The 17934-nt window shown below is 47.7% G+C and overlaps 1 protein-coding gene across 4 annotated transcripts in view; it reads left to right on the forward strand.

Annotated features, from left to right (window-relative positions):
* Positions 1 to 17934, forward strand: part of CDK5RAP2 (CDK5 regulatory subunit associated protein 2) — a 183996-nt gene that overhangs the window by 30393 nt on the left and 135669 nt on the right. For all 4 annotated transcript variants that reach the window (XM_082619449.1, XM_082619448.1, XM_082619451.1 and 1 more), the window contains exons 4-7: positions 791 to 901; positions 4415 to 4491; positions 10737 to 10860; positions 13529 to 13683. In XM_082619449.1, coding sequence (XP_082475575.1) covers positions 791 to 901; positions 4415 to 4491; positions 10737 to 10860; positions 13529 to 13683 — 467 coding nt within the window. The remainder of the gene's footprint in view (positions 1 to 790; positions 902 to 4414; positions 4492 to 10736; positions 10861 to 13528; positions 13684 to 17934) is intronic.

Genomic DNA, 17934 nt, shown 5'->3' on the forward strand with positions numbered 1-17934 from the left:
TGGTCTGACTGACAACTCTTGATTAGACGCAAGTTAAAGGCTCTAGGCATTTTGGGAATTCCGTGGCGGTCCAGTGGTTAGGACTCGGCGCTTTCACTGCCGGGCCTGGGTTTAACCCCTGATTGGGGAACTAAGATCCTGCAAATGGTGAGGTGCAAAAAGAAAAAACAAAAAGATTGTAGGTGTTTTAACATTTTAAATGAAATTGCTTACTTTCAGTGACTTAGTTCAGGAGGCACGAGATGTCATTTTGTTCTACCAGGAGGTGGTATTAACTATATTCTCTTGATTAGGGTGGTGTCTAGTAGGTTTCTATATTGTGAAGATACTCTCCTTTTGTAAATAGCAAGCCATCTGTGGGGTGATATCTTGAGACAGTGGGAATATCGTGTCTTCCAGTGTTCTTTCACCTGATGCTTTACGCATTGATGATTCCTGTCTGAGTCAGTTATTACTACAGCAGTTGTATAAGGGTGATTTTCTCTTCCTGTTATTCTTCTACATTTATTAACTGGATTTCTTTTGTAAAGAAGAGCTTCCCCTTTTCCTTTCCTTTTCTTTCTTTACCTGTTTACTCACTATCAGTGTGGAGTCATGAATTCTCTCTCCACTCAGTCATCATTCATTTCAGTGCTCAGATTGTCCTGAGTCTGACTCTTACTTCTGGGTTAGTACGGTTACAGCAAAGGTAAGCTTTTACTCCATTTGTAGCCTTGGAAGCTATGGGGATTCATGCAGGTACTGTCCCTTAGATCTTACTTTTGATGACCCATCTGTGCTTATTTTCTAGCAAATCACCGAACTGAAGAAAGAAAACTTTAACCTAAAGCTCCGCATCTATTTCCTCGAGGAAAGGATGCAGCAGGAATTTGGTGGCCCCACTGAACACGTCTACAAAACTGTGAGTGCCTGCTTCTTGCCGCCATGCCATCCCCATTGTCTTTTCTAACAGTCATTCCAAGCAGACGTTTGATGAATATTTGTTCTCAGAGTTGGCATGGGTAGAGAGCACTGCTTTCACTTCATTTGAATTGATTACAGGGAGCATAAAGATAATAGCATGACCTTAATATTAAGCAAGGCAACACGAGATTAATTTTAAGGGAGTCTTTCTCTCTTCTTAAAATGGGAATTCTGATTTACCATGTCTCAGTTGCCTTTTTCTCATTATTGATAATTTAGACAAAGACAGTGAAATGGTAGAGTGTCTTTGGAATTGAATCCTATTGTTACTAACTAGTGTAACTGTAGGCAAGTCACTTCAGCTCTCTGGGCTTGCTTCCAGAGTTAAGTGATAATCCCTCTGTCTTGGGGTTATTTGTGTGGATTAAAATGAGTTGACAGATGAAAAGCCTCAGCACCCAGTCAGCGCTTGACAATGATGATCATTGTCTTATGGGGGCTTCCGTGGGCAGCCCGAAGGTAGGCTTGTCATTTTTCCTGTGATCTGACTCTTCTGTATTCCTTGTGTGCTTGCTTATCACTGTCAGAAAAAAGAGTCTATTCCTATCTCAAGTCTTGACCTGGAGGTCTCTGCCTGAAAACAAACCTTGGTTCTGAAAGTTGAAAAAGGAACTTGGCTTCCTTGAAAAGACATGAGTACAAACAGTATTTTAGTGCCCGTTTCTTGACTTTCTCTAGGAGATTAGCCCTTGGCCTGAGAATTCTTCCATTTTTTTCTATTCGGAAGTTTGCACCAGTGGAAGCTTTTGAAGGAGGAAAAAGAACTCTCCTTGATTTTAGCGGATGGACTTAAATGGGCTTGTCTTGAAGAGGGATTGTACTGTACTTCTGAGCATTTTCAACAATTGAAAAGCTCCCTTGTCCCTCAAGACACGATTTCTTTTTCTTTATTGTGGGAGAGAAGGACAATGAGGATCTCCCCTTTTCTGGAAGGAAGCGGTGGTGCAATCAGAATTTTAAAGAAAACCCAGTAACCTAAAATATTTTGGATGCAAGTATGATTATCATGTATCTCAGAACGAATATGGGTGTTAGGAAATCAAAGTAAGTTAATTGCTTACTCCTGGTCAGGCACCTGTCCTGGGCATTTGTGCATTCATCATCTTATTTTAATTCTCAAGACAGTTCTGTACAATGGAGATGATCCTCATTTTGCAGGAGAGGCAGCTGAAGCTCAGGGAAGATCAGCAACTTGCTCGATGTCATATAGCTGCTCTGTGAGATGGTTTTGGACCCGGGTCTGCCTACCTCATTCTACTACACAGTTTCAGCTCTTCTTTTCCATTGTTTGGCTAGATGACTTGATTTGATTGCACTTTATTTAAATTTTAATTTTTTGGATAGGTGTACATGGTTCAAAATCAAAAAGCATAAAAGGTGTACACTGGAAAGACTTTCTTCCACCCTTGTCTCCTAGATTTAACCAATATCATTAATTCCTCAGGCAGAGAAATTTTATGTGTACACAAGCAAGCATTGTGTGTGTACGTATATGTGTACAAACCCCCTTTTTACATAAATGCGAGCATGTTCTGCTTTGTACCTCGCATTTTTCCTTAACAATATCTTGAATATCTTTCCTTCTTAGTGGTTTAAGAGTTTCTTCATTCTTTTTTATAGTGATATTCCATTTTATGCTTATAAGGTGTCTTGATTTTTGGTTTAGACGTTACGGTTGCCATGTATATAAGTTTATAACTTGAAATATTGAGCTTGCAAAAAAAAGTCTAGTGGACATGTTAGCAGTCTAGTCTTTTAAATTTGCTGGGCTGGGGTGCCAGTTGGTTCATGAGAAAGCACAGCACTTAGAACATATGATGTCAGCTGTTACATAGAAGCTCTCTGCCCTTCAGAGAGCTGGAACAGGAATCTTCTCTTTGAAGGGTGTTTCTGCAGTTTTCACAAAACCACAGTTGAAGACGCTGTGCACTGTCACTCAGTATCCTTTATGCGAAGATCAGTTTCTTCTAGAAAAAGTTCTGCTGCAGAGATGACTTCTTTAGTTCCTGTTGTTTGACAGTGAAAAAAACAACACAGTCTGAGCCCTGTCTCGTAGCCTCTTCTCATTTGTTCGTTCATTCAATCCTCAAATCCACCACGTCAGGTGGGCTTTATGTTTTTCATGTGACACTTGAGGGATCCAAAAGGGGACACCTTGCTTTCCGACCTCCTGGGCTTTTGTTTCTAAGGACAGTTACAGGCTCGCACTTGCACTTTCACATTGGATGTGAGCAGGAAGGCAGGGCCTGTGTCTGCCTTGTCTGCCGTGGTGGCCTTGGTGCTTAGCCTGTGCTTGGCCTGTCACAGGGGTTGGTGTATGTCTGTGAAGTGAAGGAGTGAGTAAATAAACGAGCATCCACTGACTTGCCACGGTTTCCTCCTGGGAAGGAGTGGAGGCAGAATTTGAACCCAGGTCTGTCTAGTCCCAAGGCTGTGGCCTTTCCATTCTGGCTGACTTCTCAGTCAGGGGTGCTCCTCCCCCCAGGGCTCCTTGGCTAAAAGGAGGGAGACCTGTCCTCGGAGATGGTAAATTTTACTGGAAATGTTATTTTTATTTAAAATAATACACATGTAGTATGGAATAAAATATAAAGTTGGCATAAACTCTTAAAATAAAGCAGGAGCAAGATTAGAGAAACCTTGGATTTACAGCAGTCCTCTGCAGGCTGCGCACTCAGACCTTCCTCTTTACTGCACGAATTCACCTAATATTCCACCCGGGCTACATCTGTGGACTGGTTTGCGAAGCTGATCACTCCCCGCTGCCTCAGGTTGTGATCCGTGTGCCAAAGAGTCTGTCTTTGGATTCTCATGTGAGTTACAAGCCCAAGAGCCTGTGTCTCCCTTTGTTCCAGTCACTTAAGAGGAAGACGGCTGGGGAACACTGTGGTGTCCCCTGTAGACAGCTGGCCCTGTTTGGTCATGGCTCTTTGGGAAGGGAGCACCCTGAAATCTTACACTGAAATGAGACAGGCAGTGGTGTGGCCTCCTGCTTATCCATCCACAGGTTTTATTTTTTTGATGCTGTAACACATTCCCACTGCTACAACCACCACATGCATGATTGCAAACAACCAGAAGTAATTGCCTTGGAATGGTAAAAGCAAGCTGCAGAATTGATTGTAAATTTGCCTGGTGGAGGGCAAACAATTTTTAAATCAGCCTCACTTGTATGACATTTATGCCTGAATGTTTGAATGCTCTGGCTGTTAGAAGCTTGGAAAATTTACATAATTGTTCCAAGCCTGGAGAAATCCAGGGCCTTCTTCGGAGCCCACCAGTGTTCAGTAATTCCCTTTTCCCTGTGCCCCGAGGCTAATGAGGGTTTGAATCTAATATCTGTCTATTATGAGCATCACGGAGCCAGTCCGTGCTGAAAGCAGGTTTCCCACTGCATTCGGATGTCCTGTGCTTCACACTGTTTCTTTTCTTTCCTAATCTTGTCTGGAAGAACATCGAGCTCAAGGTGGAAGTAGAGAGTCTGAAGCGGGAGCTCCAGGAGAGAGAGCGGCTGCTCATCAAAGCCTCGTGAGTACCTCTCCCCGTGCCGTGAGCTCACAGGTCGCCCAGGGTTCTGGTGGTGGAGGCTGGGCGCGTCGGTACAAGAGAACCTTGTGTTTCTAAGCCAGTTCTTCCCCAGCGGGGCTCTGAGGACTGCGAGGAAATTTTCATTTTTATTTAATTATTTTTCAATGAACTTTTAAAATGTAACATACTTACAGGAAGATGAACCGATCGTAAGTGTACACACAGCATGATGATTTTCACAAAGCAGACACAGCTGTGGGCCACCTTCCAGATCAGAAACCAGAACATCACCAGCCCCCCGGACGCTTCCTTTGTGCTCCCAGAACTTACCCTTCTCCCACAAAGAGAACCACTGCTCACTGCTAGCATCCGCATTGCTTAGTTCTGCCTGTTTTTGAACTGCATAGACAAGGAATCGTACACTGTGCACCCGCCCTTTTGTGTCTGGCCTCTTTCCTTAGCCATGTGTCTGTGAAATCCATCCCTGTTGTCAGTTACATCAGCAGCTCCTTCATTTTCATTGCTGTGAAAGGCTGGGGGGCCTCGGGGTCCTGAAGGACTCCTGCGGTGGGTAAGGCAGGGGGGCAGAGGGTGGGGCTTCAACCAGAGGAGCTCGTTCTTGTATGTGTTTTATGTACTAGGGTCCCTTGTCATATTTAGTTTATGAGAGGGGTTCTACTGCTTTAAAAAATTTGAAAACTATTATTTTAGTCAGTCAATCAGTTAATTAATTGAAGTATTTATTGAACATCAAGCACGGTTCAGAGGAAACGGTCTGTGACTCAGTGGGCCATTCATTCATTCATAAACATTTCTCACGTCAGTGTGCCCCACGCCGAGGATTTGAGGAGAGATGTCCCTCCCTCAGGAGCTCATTGGAGACGGGTGAGCCTGTGAACGGGGCATGCTGGAGGTGCAGTGACAGAGGACGTTTGTGGGCACGAGGTGAGGCACCAAAGTGTGCTGAGTTTTGCTTGGTGAGAGAGGAGTAAGACTTCCCAGAGCTGACCCGCCAAGGACCTGGCTGGACGCTTACGTGGCAATGCTTCATCTGTCCTAGCAGCAGAGCTCCTGCTGGATACGGCTGCCCAGGGGCGTGGGGCCTTTGGCCTAGGGCACAGCTGCGCTGCTCTGGGCCAGGCCACACAATTCCTTTTATTGTCACACAGCCAGCAGCCAGCATGGACTGCTGTGGGCTCTGAGTAGACTAGAGGTTCCCTGGCCCAGGCTTCTCTGAGTTACGCTGACTCTGCACGCGTGGTGTTTTCTGAGTGAGTTGAGTGATGAATGAATGAATGAACAAACTAGATTGACGCTTTTTTTTTTTTTTTTTTTGCCCACGCTGCTGGGCTTGCGTGATCTTTGTTCCCCATCGAACCCGGGCTCAAGGCAGTGAAAGCGCCGAGTCCTAACCACTGGGCTGCCAGGGAATTCCCTTAACACGTTGTTTTTGTTGGTTGCTTTTGTTGTTGTTGTTTGGAAGCACATCGTTCTCTGGGCAGGAAGTCAAATCGACTTTACCAAGGCTAGAAGTCAGTAGCAGAACTCAGTCTGTTTCCTACTCTGTTCACCCTGCCTGCTGCAGATCTCAGCCAGGACTTGTTTCTAGCCAGGCGTGTGCACATGGAAACCCAGACTCAAAAAGGCCACGTGCACGCCTCAGTACCAACACACCGAGCTGAGTGTTTGGGGGCTGGTGCCCGTGTTTGTATGCACAGATTTTCCAGCCGCCCAGACTGGTGTCCAAGGCCCTTTTTGGTCTGACCAGCTTTATTAATGTATTCAGAAAATATTTATCAAGCAGTTGTCGTGTGTGGCACTGGCCTAGGTTCCTGGAAATAGAGCTGTGATCCAAACAGACACGTGGGGCTTACATTCTGGAAGGAGTGATGGGGACAGAATACTTGGAGTAATAGATATATAAGCACCAGTTGGGAAAAGAGCTGTGAGCGAAAGGGAGGAAGCTGTGAGAGTTAGAGCAGCAGGAATAGGTCCGTAGCGGTAGGTGTGTGGCCGGGAAGGTGGCGTTTGAGATGAGATTGGATCTGGGGGTAAGTAGGCCTTGACCAGGGGAAAGGGGGGAGAAGGTGTTGAAGGAGGAGGGAATGTGCAGGTCTCAGGAGATACGACAGGTCTGGGGGGCTCGGTCTTGTCTTGCAGGGTCTTGAGGCCTCACTAGAGATTTTGGTCTTTATCCTGAGATCAGATGGAAAACAGTCATGGGTTTTAAGCAGCTGACACAATCAGGGCTTTGTTTTTTAAAAGGTCACTCTGGTTGCTGAGTGGGGAATGTCTTGTGGAGGGAGCCGGGGTGGAAGCAGGGAGTCGAGTTAGGAGGCTGGGCCAGTAGTTTAGGCAAGAGATTCGTGATGAGCTGCATGGGGGGACTGGGGAGAGGGTTGGGAAGCAAAGTCCACAGGGCTTGGTAATGGTGGGAAGGGCGATGTCAAGGATGCCTTCTAGGGCAGGGGTTCTGTTGAAGAAAGTCACGGTGACTTCACTGCTCCAGCTTTCTCTCCACCAACACTTTATTCCAGATGGTGCACAGGTACTGAAAATGTCCTGCTCCTGCTGCTCTAGCTTTGCCTTGGCAGATCTCTCCTGCTTCCCGTCCCCTCCTGGCCCAGATGCCTTTCCTGTCGCCTCCCCTCTGTAAAGGCTCATGCTGAGTCCCATGGCTGCCCGTGGTCCACATCTCAACCTCTGTACAGATTGCTCTGGCATATGATGACAATCCCATGTGTATGTCACACTTTGCAGTTTATAAAACGCTTTCACATCCATTTATTGATACATTCCATCATTATCCTGGGAGCTAGGCAACTTTCTAGGAAAACCTTTTGTAGCGTGGGGAACTTAGGCCTGGAGATGGGAAGGACCATGACAAAATCACTTAGAAAGATCAGAGCTGGGATTAGAACTCAAGTCCCTGACTTTTAGCTTAGCACTAGGTTTCATGTTCTTTATTTTCCTGTATGTGATTCTCATTTCTCTAACATGATTGTACGTCTTGTGAGGCCAAGAGCCTGTTCCCCTACTTGAGTGGAGATGGGGCCAGTGGAAGGGGCAGGGGCTCTGGGTTGGCTCTGCCAGTAGGTGGGTCTTTGGCTTCTGAGTCTTGGCTTCTCAGCTGTTCCTACTTCATGGGGCCTTTGTGAGGATTACCTGCCACGGGCTAGGTGCCCTGTCCACCACACATCTGCTAAAGGTGCCTTTCTTTACCCCGAAATGCCCAGCACCTGTCACAGGAAAAGCCCCTGCTTTTTCCTAAAGAACTATAATTAGAATGGAAAGGGTCAAGAGGAAATGTTGAGGGTTAGAAAGGGTAGCGAGGGTGGTGTTTGTAGAAAGTTCTGTCTTGTATTGGGTGGAAAGCTGCATTAGACCAGTTTCTGTAAACCTTTCCTCTCCTTAGGGCTTGCTGTCGATCTCCTCTGTTGCCCCAGACTCTATAAAGAGAGAACGGGTAGAAGGAGAGAACGAATGTTTCCTGAGATCCTGCTTTGCCCCAAACCCTGTGCCTGGCACTTGACATGCTTTATTGCAGTTGATTTTACAACAGCTATTTGAGGCAGCCAGTGTTCCCATTTGAGTGAAAAGAAAACTGAGGCTCAGAGGAGTAGGAAGTCTTGCCCAGGTTGGTCACAGAACTGGGACTGGCCTGGTCCGGAGTCCGCTCTGCCTTGCTCTGGAGTAAATATATAGTTTGCTGGCTTTCTATTATCGTATGTCTGACTTACAATAAGGGGGCATTAAAAACGAAAGCAGACATATTGTCGGGAGTAAATTTTATCTCTGTGGCTTTAAAACACAAACAAAAACAATAATTCCATCAGTAGGGGAAAATTGGGCCATACTGCTGAGTATAAATTTTATTGCCACAGAGATACAAAGATGATAAATGAAAAGTTGGAACATTTGTTATTGGGAATATATTTTATTGGTATAACTAAAGTGCAGCCAAACTGAATAATACCAGTACTTGTTAAAAATTGTAGTCAGCCCCTCGACAATGTATATGATTCAGACTGCAAAACAGAAATGTTTGATCTGGGCCGATAGGAGGGGGCCGATGTATTTGCACGTGCTGGGTGGTGGAGGCGGGGGAGGGGAGGCAGTCGAGCGGGCCATTTTCTAGAGGAGTCTCTATGAAGCCCAAGGGCTAAGACATTTCTGGCGGTTAGTGGAAATTTGGGACTGGAAAAATCCTGTGTCCAAGGCTCAGGAGGGAAAAGCTTCTAGTACCGAAATCTTCCAGCCGTGTATAATGCCTCTTGAGGAGTGGTGGAGGTGATTGTGAATCACTGTGAATTCCAGACAGTACTGATCAGGAAATGAGCCGAGGGAGTGGCGGCTCAGGACGTTTCACAGCATTAATCAGGAGGTGACCGTGGTGGCCTTAGTTCTGGCCAGAGAGGAGCCATCCTCAGCTCAGGTGCCAGCGGAGGGGATGGAATGAGGCCTCTTACAGCGGCGCAGCAGGGGCCGCCGGTGCTGCGGTGGCCTCGGGGACAACAGGCTAGCAGGCAGCCCTCGGATCAGAGAGGAAGGGCACCGCGCTACGGCCACCACGTGTGTTAGCACGTTACTTCTAAGAGGTAATCGTCTCACTTTTCAAATGAGGAAACTGAGGTGTAAGAGGTAATTTACCCAGAGTCACGCTGAGGACATAATAGAGTCAAAATTTGGGAGCAGATCTGTTCAGCCTCAGAGCCCCTGTTCTTTCTTTCCAATTGTTCACATTGAATTCCATTAAAATGATATCATGACACTGGGGCCTTCTGAAGGCTTATTGGTGAAAGGAAACAAGATATGAATAAAGTCTTTATTTGCAGGCAACTCATGTTCGAGACAGCAAGGATGGCCCTCTTGACTTTCCATTGTTCTCAGGCAGAAATTCACATGGCCCGTACATGTGAGTGTCTGATCACGTGGCCCCTGGTTGGAAGAATGTTATATACCCTTAAAGTAGGGCATGGGAGGCTGGTGGGGAATAGATTTATCCTTTTGCAGTTTTTCTGAAAAGCTAGCTTTAGGTGGAGCCATCGCCTTCATTATTCTGCCTTCTGGAAACCCGCAGTCATTTTAGAAATCTGATGAGACCTGCCTCTGAGTCTGTGTCTCACAAATTCACATCCGACACTGTTTTTCGAGAACCAAAATGAAAGGCGTCTGTGGTCTTAGCGCTGTGTCTGGTGTTGGTGGGCCAGCCCCACCATGCTGGTCGAGCAGAGAGAATGTTGCACGATGCCCGGCGATGTGAAGTCTGCCTTTTATGTTAGAGGTGGTGGAGGAACGTGGAGGGCGGGTAACCTCCTCTCCTCAGGCCCTCAGTCACCGCTCCTGCTCGCCAAGTGGTCGTGCTGTGTTTGAGATGCTCCCCCCTCCAGTGGCAGAAGACCTTTACCAGCAGGTTTATTTTCGTTGTCTCCAGCTCCTTGCACACTGGTTTGTCACACCAGCTCTCTGCCTTTCCTGCCGCCGGTGGAGGTGTACTTTATCGGAAGTTTCGTGGTGGGGAATTTGGCAATAGCTGCCGAGTGTCTTAAAAACGAGCTTATCCTTTAACCTAGTAATTCCCTTTCTAGGAGTTGACCCTAAGGAAATCACTGGATAGTATGCAAACTATATGTATATATCATATATATGTGTTTTATTTATTAAAAACATTTATTTATTTATTTAATTTATTTTTGGCTGCATTGGGTCTTCGTTGTGGTGCATGGGCTTCTCATTGTGGTGGCTTCATCTTGTTGCGGAGCACGGGCTCTAGGCGCATGGGCTTCAGTAGTTGTGGCACGTGGGCTCAGCAGTTGTGGCTCGTGGGCTCAGCAGTTGTGGCTCGTGGGCTCTAGAGCGCAAGTTCAGTAGTTGTGGCGCACGGGCTTAGCTGCTCCATGGCACGTGGGATCTTCCTGGACCAGGGCTTGAACCCGTGTCCCCTGCATTGGCAGGCGGATTCTCAACCACTGCACCACCAGGGAAGCCCCTATATATGTGTTTTAATTGAGATGTAATTGGCATATAACATTGTGTAAGTTCAAGGTATACTGCACGGTTGACTTGATACATTTATATATTGCATTATCTGTGCTTTTGAATTACAAATCTTAATTAAAAAAGAAAAGCTCAGCACAGGTCTGTGGGAGAAGTGACCAACAAATATTCTTTGTCTCTTTGGAGCGGTTGGAATCACCATCTGACTGTCACTCTTGTGCATTTTACGCCTTTGCCTCTTCTCGCAGCAAAGCAGTTGAGAGCCTCGCCGGAGGGGGTCGCTCTGAAATTCAGCGGGTGAAGGAAGATGCTCAGAAGAAGGTGCGGCAGGTCGAAGAGCTCCTAACCAAGAGAATACTCCTTTTAGAAGAGGCAAGTCCAGACTTCCCTGGCCGTCCAGTGGTTAAGACTCTGTGCTTCCACTGCACAGGGCGTGGGTTTGATCCCTGGTCGGGGAACCAGATCCCGCATGCTGCGTGGTTCGGCCAAAAAAAAAAAAAAGAAGAGGCAAGTCTGGAAGCCCTGAGGAGAATGTGTTTCCTACAGCGCGTTCATAACCGAGTGGGCAGAATTTTGTTCCTCTTGTCATAAACTGTCAGGGTTTCAGCAGGGACAAGAGCCCCCCGTTGCTGAGCACCTCTTGGGCTCCAACCCCGTTCTAGGCACTTAGCATATGGAATTTATACCCTTATACCCTGCGCGCTGGCCTTTATTGTCTCCATGCTCTAGATGAGGACACGGAAGTACAGAGAGAAATACTAACTAGTCCACGTTTAGTCCCGGATTTAAGTTACAACAGCTGATTTTACAGCCTGTGTCCTGACTGCAACACCACCCTTCTTTTTATCTAGTTTAGTTCCTTTACTTTACAGAAGAGGGAGCTGAGGCCTGAGGCCCGGAGAGGGGAGGCGACCCGCCTAACACAGCTAAGCTTGGAGCCAGGTTTCCTGACTTGTAGGCCATGCGTGGCCACGCAGCCCCTGTTCCCAGAGCCCAGCCTCCATCCCTCCATCCCACCTGTGCCCACTGCCTGCTTCCTCTCGGGGAGCCGCTGTGTGTAGCTCTTCTTGCCCCCCATTCTCAGCCTGTGGTGGGAGTCAGGATGCTCCTTGGCCAAAAAACTTTATCTCCTAGATGTTGAAAAGCTTTCCTCCATGTTAAGCTCATCATCGAGTGATACCAGTTCCTTTTAATTCTTGATCTTTGAAGTCTGTTGTTTCTCTACCCAAAACCCTGATTCTTCTTGGCAGATAAGAGGAGAAATGACACCACAAAGCACTTCTGGATACAACGAGCAGATTCATTTGTACTGTATTTTACAGCTTATAATGGTCTTTTCCATTTGTCATGTTCACATCAGCCCCATGGGGGTGTGTAGATCCTAGGTCCAAACTACAGATGAGGAGACAGGCTCAGAGAGCTGGGAAACTTAGTCTTGGTCATAAGCAGTAGAGCTGAAACCAAAAGGAGGGTCTTCTGAGCCCAAATTCTGAACTTTAGTTAAAATGTAATTCTGAGACTTTTAAGAGACTTAATCTGTTGGTTCAGTCATCTTATTTTTCCCAGTAAGTGCTTCCCCGGGTTTTCGGGTAGCAGCGTGACTGACGGTACTGGACTGAATCCCTGCTCTGTCACTAGCTTGTCACCTTGGAGAAGACATTTGCCTTCTCCGAGCCTCTGCTGCTTCATCTGTGAAATGAGGCCAGTGGTGTCTGCCCTGCAATAGTAATTGTAATAACCGCAGTGAACTAATGATTTATGGAGGGCTTACCATGTCTGAGGCACCCTTCTCAGCCTTTTCATACACTGACTTAGTTCATCGCTTCAGTAAACATATGAGTTAAATACTTTTACTATCCCTTTTTAAGAACAAAACCAAAAACATGATGACACAGGCACAGAGTGGCCAAGTCACTTGGCACAAGGTCACCCAGGTAGTACATGCCAGGTGGTCTGGCTGTAGAGCCTGCATTCTGGGCTGGTCGAGTCTCTCTGTCAGTATGTAGCTTTCTAGGATTGAGTGAGGATCAAAGATAGTATAAATAAAGCTCCTTGCTCAAAGCCCGGCATCAGTAGGCACTCAGTAAATAATAGTTTTTGCCGTTTTTTTCCTCTCAGAATATGGGGAAGTGGTTTTTCCCAGCTATCGGTGATATTGGCAGGCTGTCACCCTCTTGGGGAGACGGTGGTGGACGAGGCACCGTGGAGGGAAGGTCAGGGAAGAGGAAGCCCGCGTTTTTTGAGCTTCCTGTGACGCAGCAGGCATTTGACAGAGTCGCCCAGCAATTCTTTGAGACGGTGGTTATCCCTGTTTTATAGGTTGGGAAACGGGCTCAGGGAGGTTAAGGGACTACTCGAGGTCACCCAGCAAATAAGTGGTGGGAGAACTGGGTTTTGAATCCAGTTCGATTTGCCTTTCATCTTCGTGATGCAGTCAGATGGCATGAGGGCTTGGAGACTCACATCTACTATTTGGTCACTTTCCTGAGCACCAGGACCTTTTTCCCAAACACAGACGCTGCCTGCGTGATTTAGGCAATTTCCTTTTTGGCTTCTCTGAGCTCTCAGGAAGAACATAAGAGTTTTTTACCACTTAAATCACCTTGGAGATACAGAAACTGCACTTTAGAGTTGTGTAGTCATTATCTTAAAAATAGTGAGGGGGCAGTGTGGTGTGGGAAGAATTTGTATGGAGATTATGGTGACTCCTAGGAATTTATGTATGTTTAGGTATTGAGAGGCACATTTCTCCTCGTTCTCATTGAAACTGTAAATATTGATTGGATTTTTCAAAACCCAAAATACGGTTCTTGTAGAGAGTCTTTTCCATTGGAAATGCCTATTACTCTTCAGGATACAAGAAGGGAAAAATGGCTGGTGAATGTATTTATTACTGATTCTCCCGATGTGTAGTACAATTCAGGGAGGGGAAATGTGCTGGAGAAAAAGTCATAAATATTTATATTTTAATCCAATTTCCTTTCAAAGTGTTCCCAATTGTATTGAAAAATTGCATCAAATGCGTTTAATTTAACTCTAGGATGTGAAAGCCGCCCAAGCAGAGCTGGAAAAGGCCTTTGCTGGAACAGAAACAGAGAAGGCTCTTCGGTTAAGCTTGGAAAACAAGCTTTCAGAGATGAAGAAGATGCACGAGGGGGATCTGGAGACGGCTCTGGTCCTGGAAGAGAAGGACAGGTCTGGCTCTTACCCCTGTGATGCTCTGACATCCATTTATCTGGCAGCATGATCCAAAAAAAAACGGAAGGGGTTGTTGCCTTCCTCCCCTTTTCCCCTTCTTTTTCTACTTGTTCCCCATAGTGAGAAAACTAGGGATAAAATCAGGGTGAAAGGGAAAGGAATAGGGTAGTGATATGAGGACAGAGATAGAATTAGTAGACAGAAGTTCATGCTGAAAAGTTCTACTCTGATATTAAATTTAGCATTCAGGTTTTGGCTCTAAGCTTCCTGGTAGCCAAAGGAAAAAGGGAAAAACAATTTTGGTGGACCTAAGATTCACATTGCTCACAAGACAAAACAAGCTAGTAACTCAGGAGAAGCCCAGTTTTACTTGTCATTGTCAGAGAGACATTTCTCTTGTAGATTTTCCCAAAGGGAACAGTAAGTGACTCCATCCCCACAGTAAAACACTAGTAAATTTTTTGTGACCTGTTTTCCATCATATCTTTTAATGCAGGTTGAGGGCCCAGATTAGTGCAGTGCGAGGGACCAAACCAACGTAGACCAAGTACAGAGCTCTTCAATGGTCCAGAAATAAAACGTGTGCCATTTGGTCCAGAGAAGTGGGTGGGCCATACGGCTTTTTGGCAATCTTTAATGCCCTTTATGTCTTGCAACCAAACTTTGAATCAAAACTGGTCAGGAGAGAGTGGAGGTTTTATTCTTTACCGTTCTTGCATTTTGATACTCTTGCCTTGCTTTGGTGGTTACTAAGTGGAAGGTTGAGTTAACTAAATAGAAGTGAGGCTTCCAGCTAACCTCTGGCCCATCCATTGAAGAGCCAGGCTAGTTTGGAAGCCGACAGAAATTGTTCTAAAGCACGATCAAGGAACTGGAAGAGTACAGCCTGGCCGAGTGTCGTGTTCTGGAAGGGGGGGGCGGTAGGAGGAGCTGGGGAGCGGGAAGCTGGGGCAGGTCCTGTGGGCCTTTTGATAGAGTTTGGGTTTTGTCCTCAGGGCATGTGAGGAGCCACTGAAGAGCTAAGGATGGGGGTGGGGGGAATGACAGGATCAGATTTAAATTTAGAGAGATCCCTCTGGCTGCCCCCTGGAGGATGGATTGGCAGGGGGGATGATGCTGAAGTTCGGATAAGAGGTGATGGTGACGAGGACCGAGGTGACAGAACTCGGGTTGGGGAAGAGCAGGCAGAGATGCTGGGAAGGTTGGATTGGCCTGATGGCTTGAAGGGCTTGATGGCTGCTGGGTCTGTGGATGAGGGAAAAGGCTGCAGAGGTCCCCCTGACCCAGGTCTTGAGCATGAGCAACCGTGGGACGGTAGGGCAGTTTGCTGAGTTTGTGGGAAAAGGGGAGAAAGAGGAGATGTTTTGGGGTGGAGGAGGTGGGAAGATGAGCTTTCAGTTGGGACACATTGGGTTGAGGGATTGCAGGCATCCAAGAGGAGAGTCCAGGAGATGCTGGCCCTGTGGAGTAAGGCGTGAATTAAAGGAGATGCAGGTTCATTCCTTCACCAGCTGCTGAGCATAGCCTCGGGCTGGGTGCCAGGAATGCAGAGGTGAACACTGTCTTCCTTATATGGAGCTCCCATGTGGGGGAGGGAACACGCGTTAAAAACAGGAAGTCACGTGGGGCTTCCCTGGTGGCACAGTGGTTGAGAGTCTGCCTGCTGAGGCAGGGGACACGGGTTCGTGCCCTGGTCCGGGAAGATCCCACATGCCGCAGAGCAGCTGGGCCTGTGAGCCTCGGCGGGGGAGGCCACAGCAGTGAGAGGCCCGCGTACCGCAAAAAAACAAAAAAAAAACAACCAGAAAGTCACGATTGGTGCTGGAGGTAAGTTCCGGGTCTGGGCTGTGACAAAAGCCAGGGAGTGATCAGCTCTGCGTGGGTGTGGGGCAGGGAGAGCTTGTGAGAGGAGAGCTCTGGGCTTGGGGTGAGCCACCCTCAAAGGTGCGCCGCGTGGCACAGTTCAGAGCAGCCTCGGTCCCTGTTAGCATTCGCTGTAGAAGCTTGGCTGCTCATCATTTTGGGAGACGGAGCCCTTTTTGGGAAGGGTTAATGCTTGCTGAGTACTGACTGTGGTCCGGGCAGCGGGGTCTCCATGGATGTGGGTGATCATGTCGGGGCCTCCCTAAGGCTGCCTGCTCCTGGGGTCTCCTGCCGGTCCTGCTGGGGAGGCACCGAAACGTGATGTGTCAGTCCTGCAAGTGCACCCGTTTCTCAGGGATAGAGGTGCCTCAGCCACACTCCCGGCAGCCAGCTCTGGGTTTCTGCCTGCTCCCTTGGGTGTGGCCCTCTGTGGTGGAACTCTCCTGGGACTGGGATCAGTGTGTTCCCTCCCTGAAGGCAGGCCTGCCCAGGAAGCTAAATTGAGGTCAGAGGTGTGAGTGAAGTGGGTGGAGCAGGGGCCCTTGGTCACGCCTTGGTGAGCTGGATCCAGATCTGCCACACGACTGACCGCCGCTGAGCAGGGCCCTCACCAGGACGGACACTGCCCGTGTCCTGGCCTCCCGCCACCCTTTTCAAAGGTACATGCTTTAGCTCCTTGATTTCCTTTAACTGAACCTTACAGCTAGTCCGTATCTCTAAGACAGTCAGCCTTGAGGAGCCCTGCGGGTCAGTATGGCCGACAGACATGTTTTATTTGACCCAAACAGTACTTGGAAAAGAAGGAATTCGTTGTGATGTTAAAAAAAAAAACAACAACGCCTAATTTCACGTGAAAGTCTAAATTTCCAGCTTCTCTTGAAAACCTGGAAGGTGTGGCAGGACTGGGCCAGGGTCTTGCTGGACTGAGGCTGCTCCCTTAGGGGGGCAGTGCACTAGGCTGGCTACAGTCCCCACAGGCCTTCCCTGCTCATTTCCATCCCTATCTAGAACTTGCTTTTAGGTAACTAAAGCAAATCAATTTTATCGAAGTATAAGTTGCACACAGCATGACACATCCATTTTAAGTGTATAGTTTGGTGACTTTTTACCTCTCCAGTTGACTGTGTGATGATTTCAAAGTTGAACCCCTAGAGGGCAGTCTTACTCCTCCGAGTTTTGGGGGGCATCGTGCTGGTGCTGCCCCGTTCCCTCTCTACCCAACTATTTTAGTCCTTTTGGGGCTCCATAACAAAATACCACAGATTGGGTAGCTTACAAACAATGGAAGCTTATTTCTTACAGTTCTGGAGGCCAGAAGTCCGAGATTAGGGCGCCAGCATGGTTGGGTGAGGGCCCTCTTCCACGTCTCAGACTTATTGTCTCCCCACCTGGCGGAAGGGGTGGGGGATCTTTCTGGAGCTCCATTTGTGCTGCTGTTCATGCGAGTTCCACCCTCACGATCTTATCTCCTCCCGAATGCCCCGCCTCCTAATCCTATCACCTTTGGGGGTTAGGATTTCAGTATAGGAATTTTGGGTGGACACAAATTTTCAGATACTCAAATACGCATTGCTAGGCGCTTCAACTGCTTTTCGCTCACTCCTCACCTTCACCTTGGGAGCTCGGGAAGCTCTCAGACTTCCAAGCCTTTGCTCTCTACCCTACTGAGGTGCTTTCTAGGCTTAGCTGGAGAGACTCTTCTGAGGGTCCTTTGACAAAATGCTCATTGCTCAGTGTTTAAAGAAAAAGTAATCATAGCCATACAGCCACTGTTATTTGTTGAGTTCTGCCACGTGCCTGGAGTTGTGCAGCATTTTAAATAGCTTATCTCCATTCCACATAAGCAAGTTATGGCCACTTTATAGCCGAGGCAGTGCAGGCTCAGAGAGGTTAAGTAACTTGGCCGAGGTCAGGGGTAATTCGGTGGCCCGGAGAAGGGTGTGCTCAGCTCTTCCTGAGGGGGCCTCTGGGGTCTTGAGGGGAGGTAACGCCTCCCTGGCCGTGGCGGGATGAATGGGTGTTTCTCAGGTGGAGGCGGGAGCAGAGGTGTGAAGGGCATTCTGGGTATGGGGAGTGGTGTGTGCAGGGCAGCCCAGCTCCTGGAGAGGCTTGGGAGGGAGGCTCTGAGAGCCAGTGAAGAGGGTGACCGTTTCCTGTGAGAGGTGAGACGGACGCCGTCAGCGGCACCTCTGATCTCCTAGGCCCTAAAAGACAGGGCCGCGATCGCCTTGCTGAGGAGTTTGGCCTTTATTTTGGAAGCCAGTCTGTTTTAGACTTTGCCCCGGGAAGCCTTGGCGGGACGCTCTCTGGTTTTCACGCTCACTGGAACCGTTCTACTTTACTCGTCATGTTTGTTGAGTCTCACTGACAGATTCCTTAGGGAGA

Source organism: Mesoplodon mirus (assembly GCF_964341445.2).
Source record: "Mesoplodon mirus genome assembly, chromosome: 1".
NCBI lineage: Eukaryota > Metazoa > Chordata > Mammalia > Artiodactyla > Ziphiidae > Mesoplodon > Mesoplodon mirus.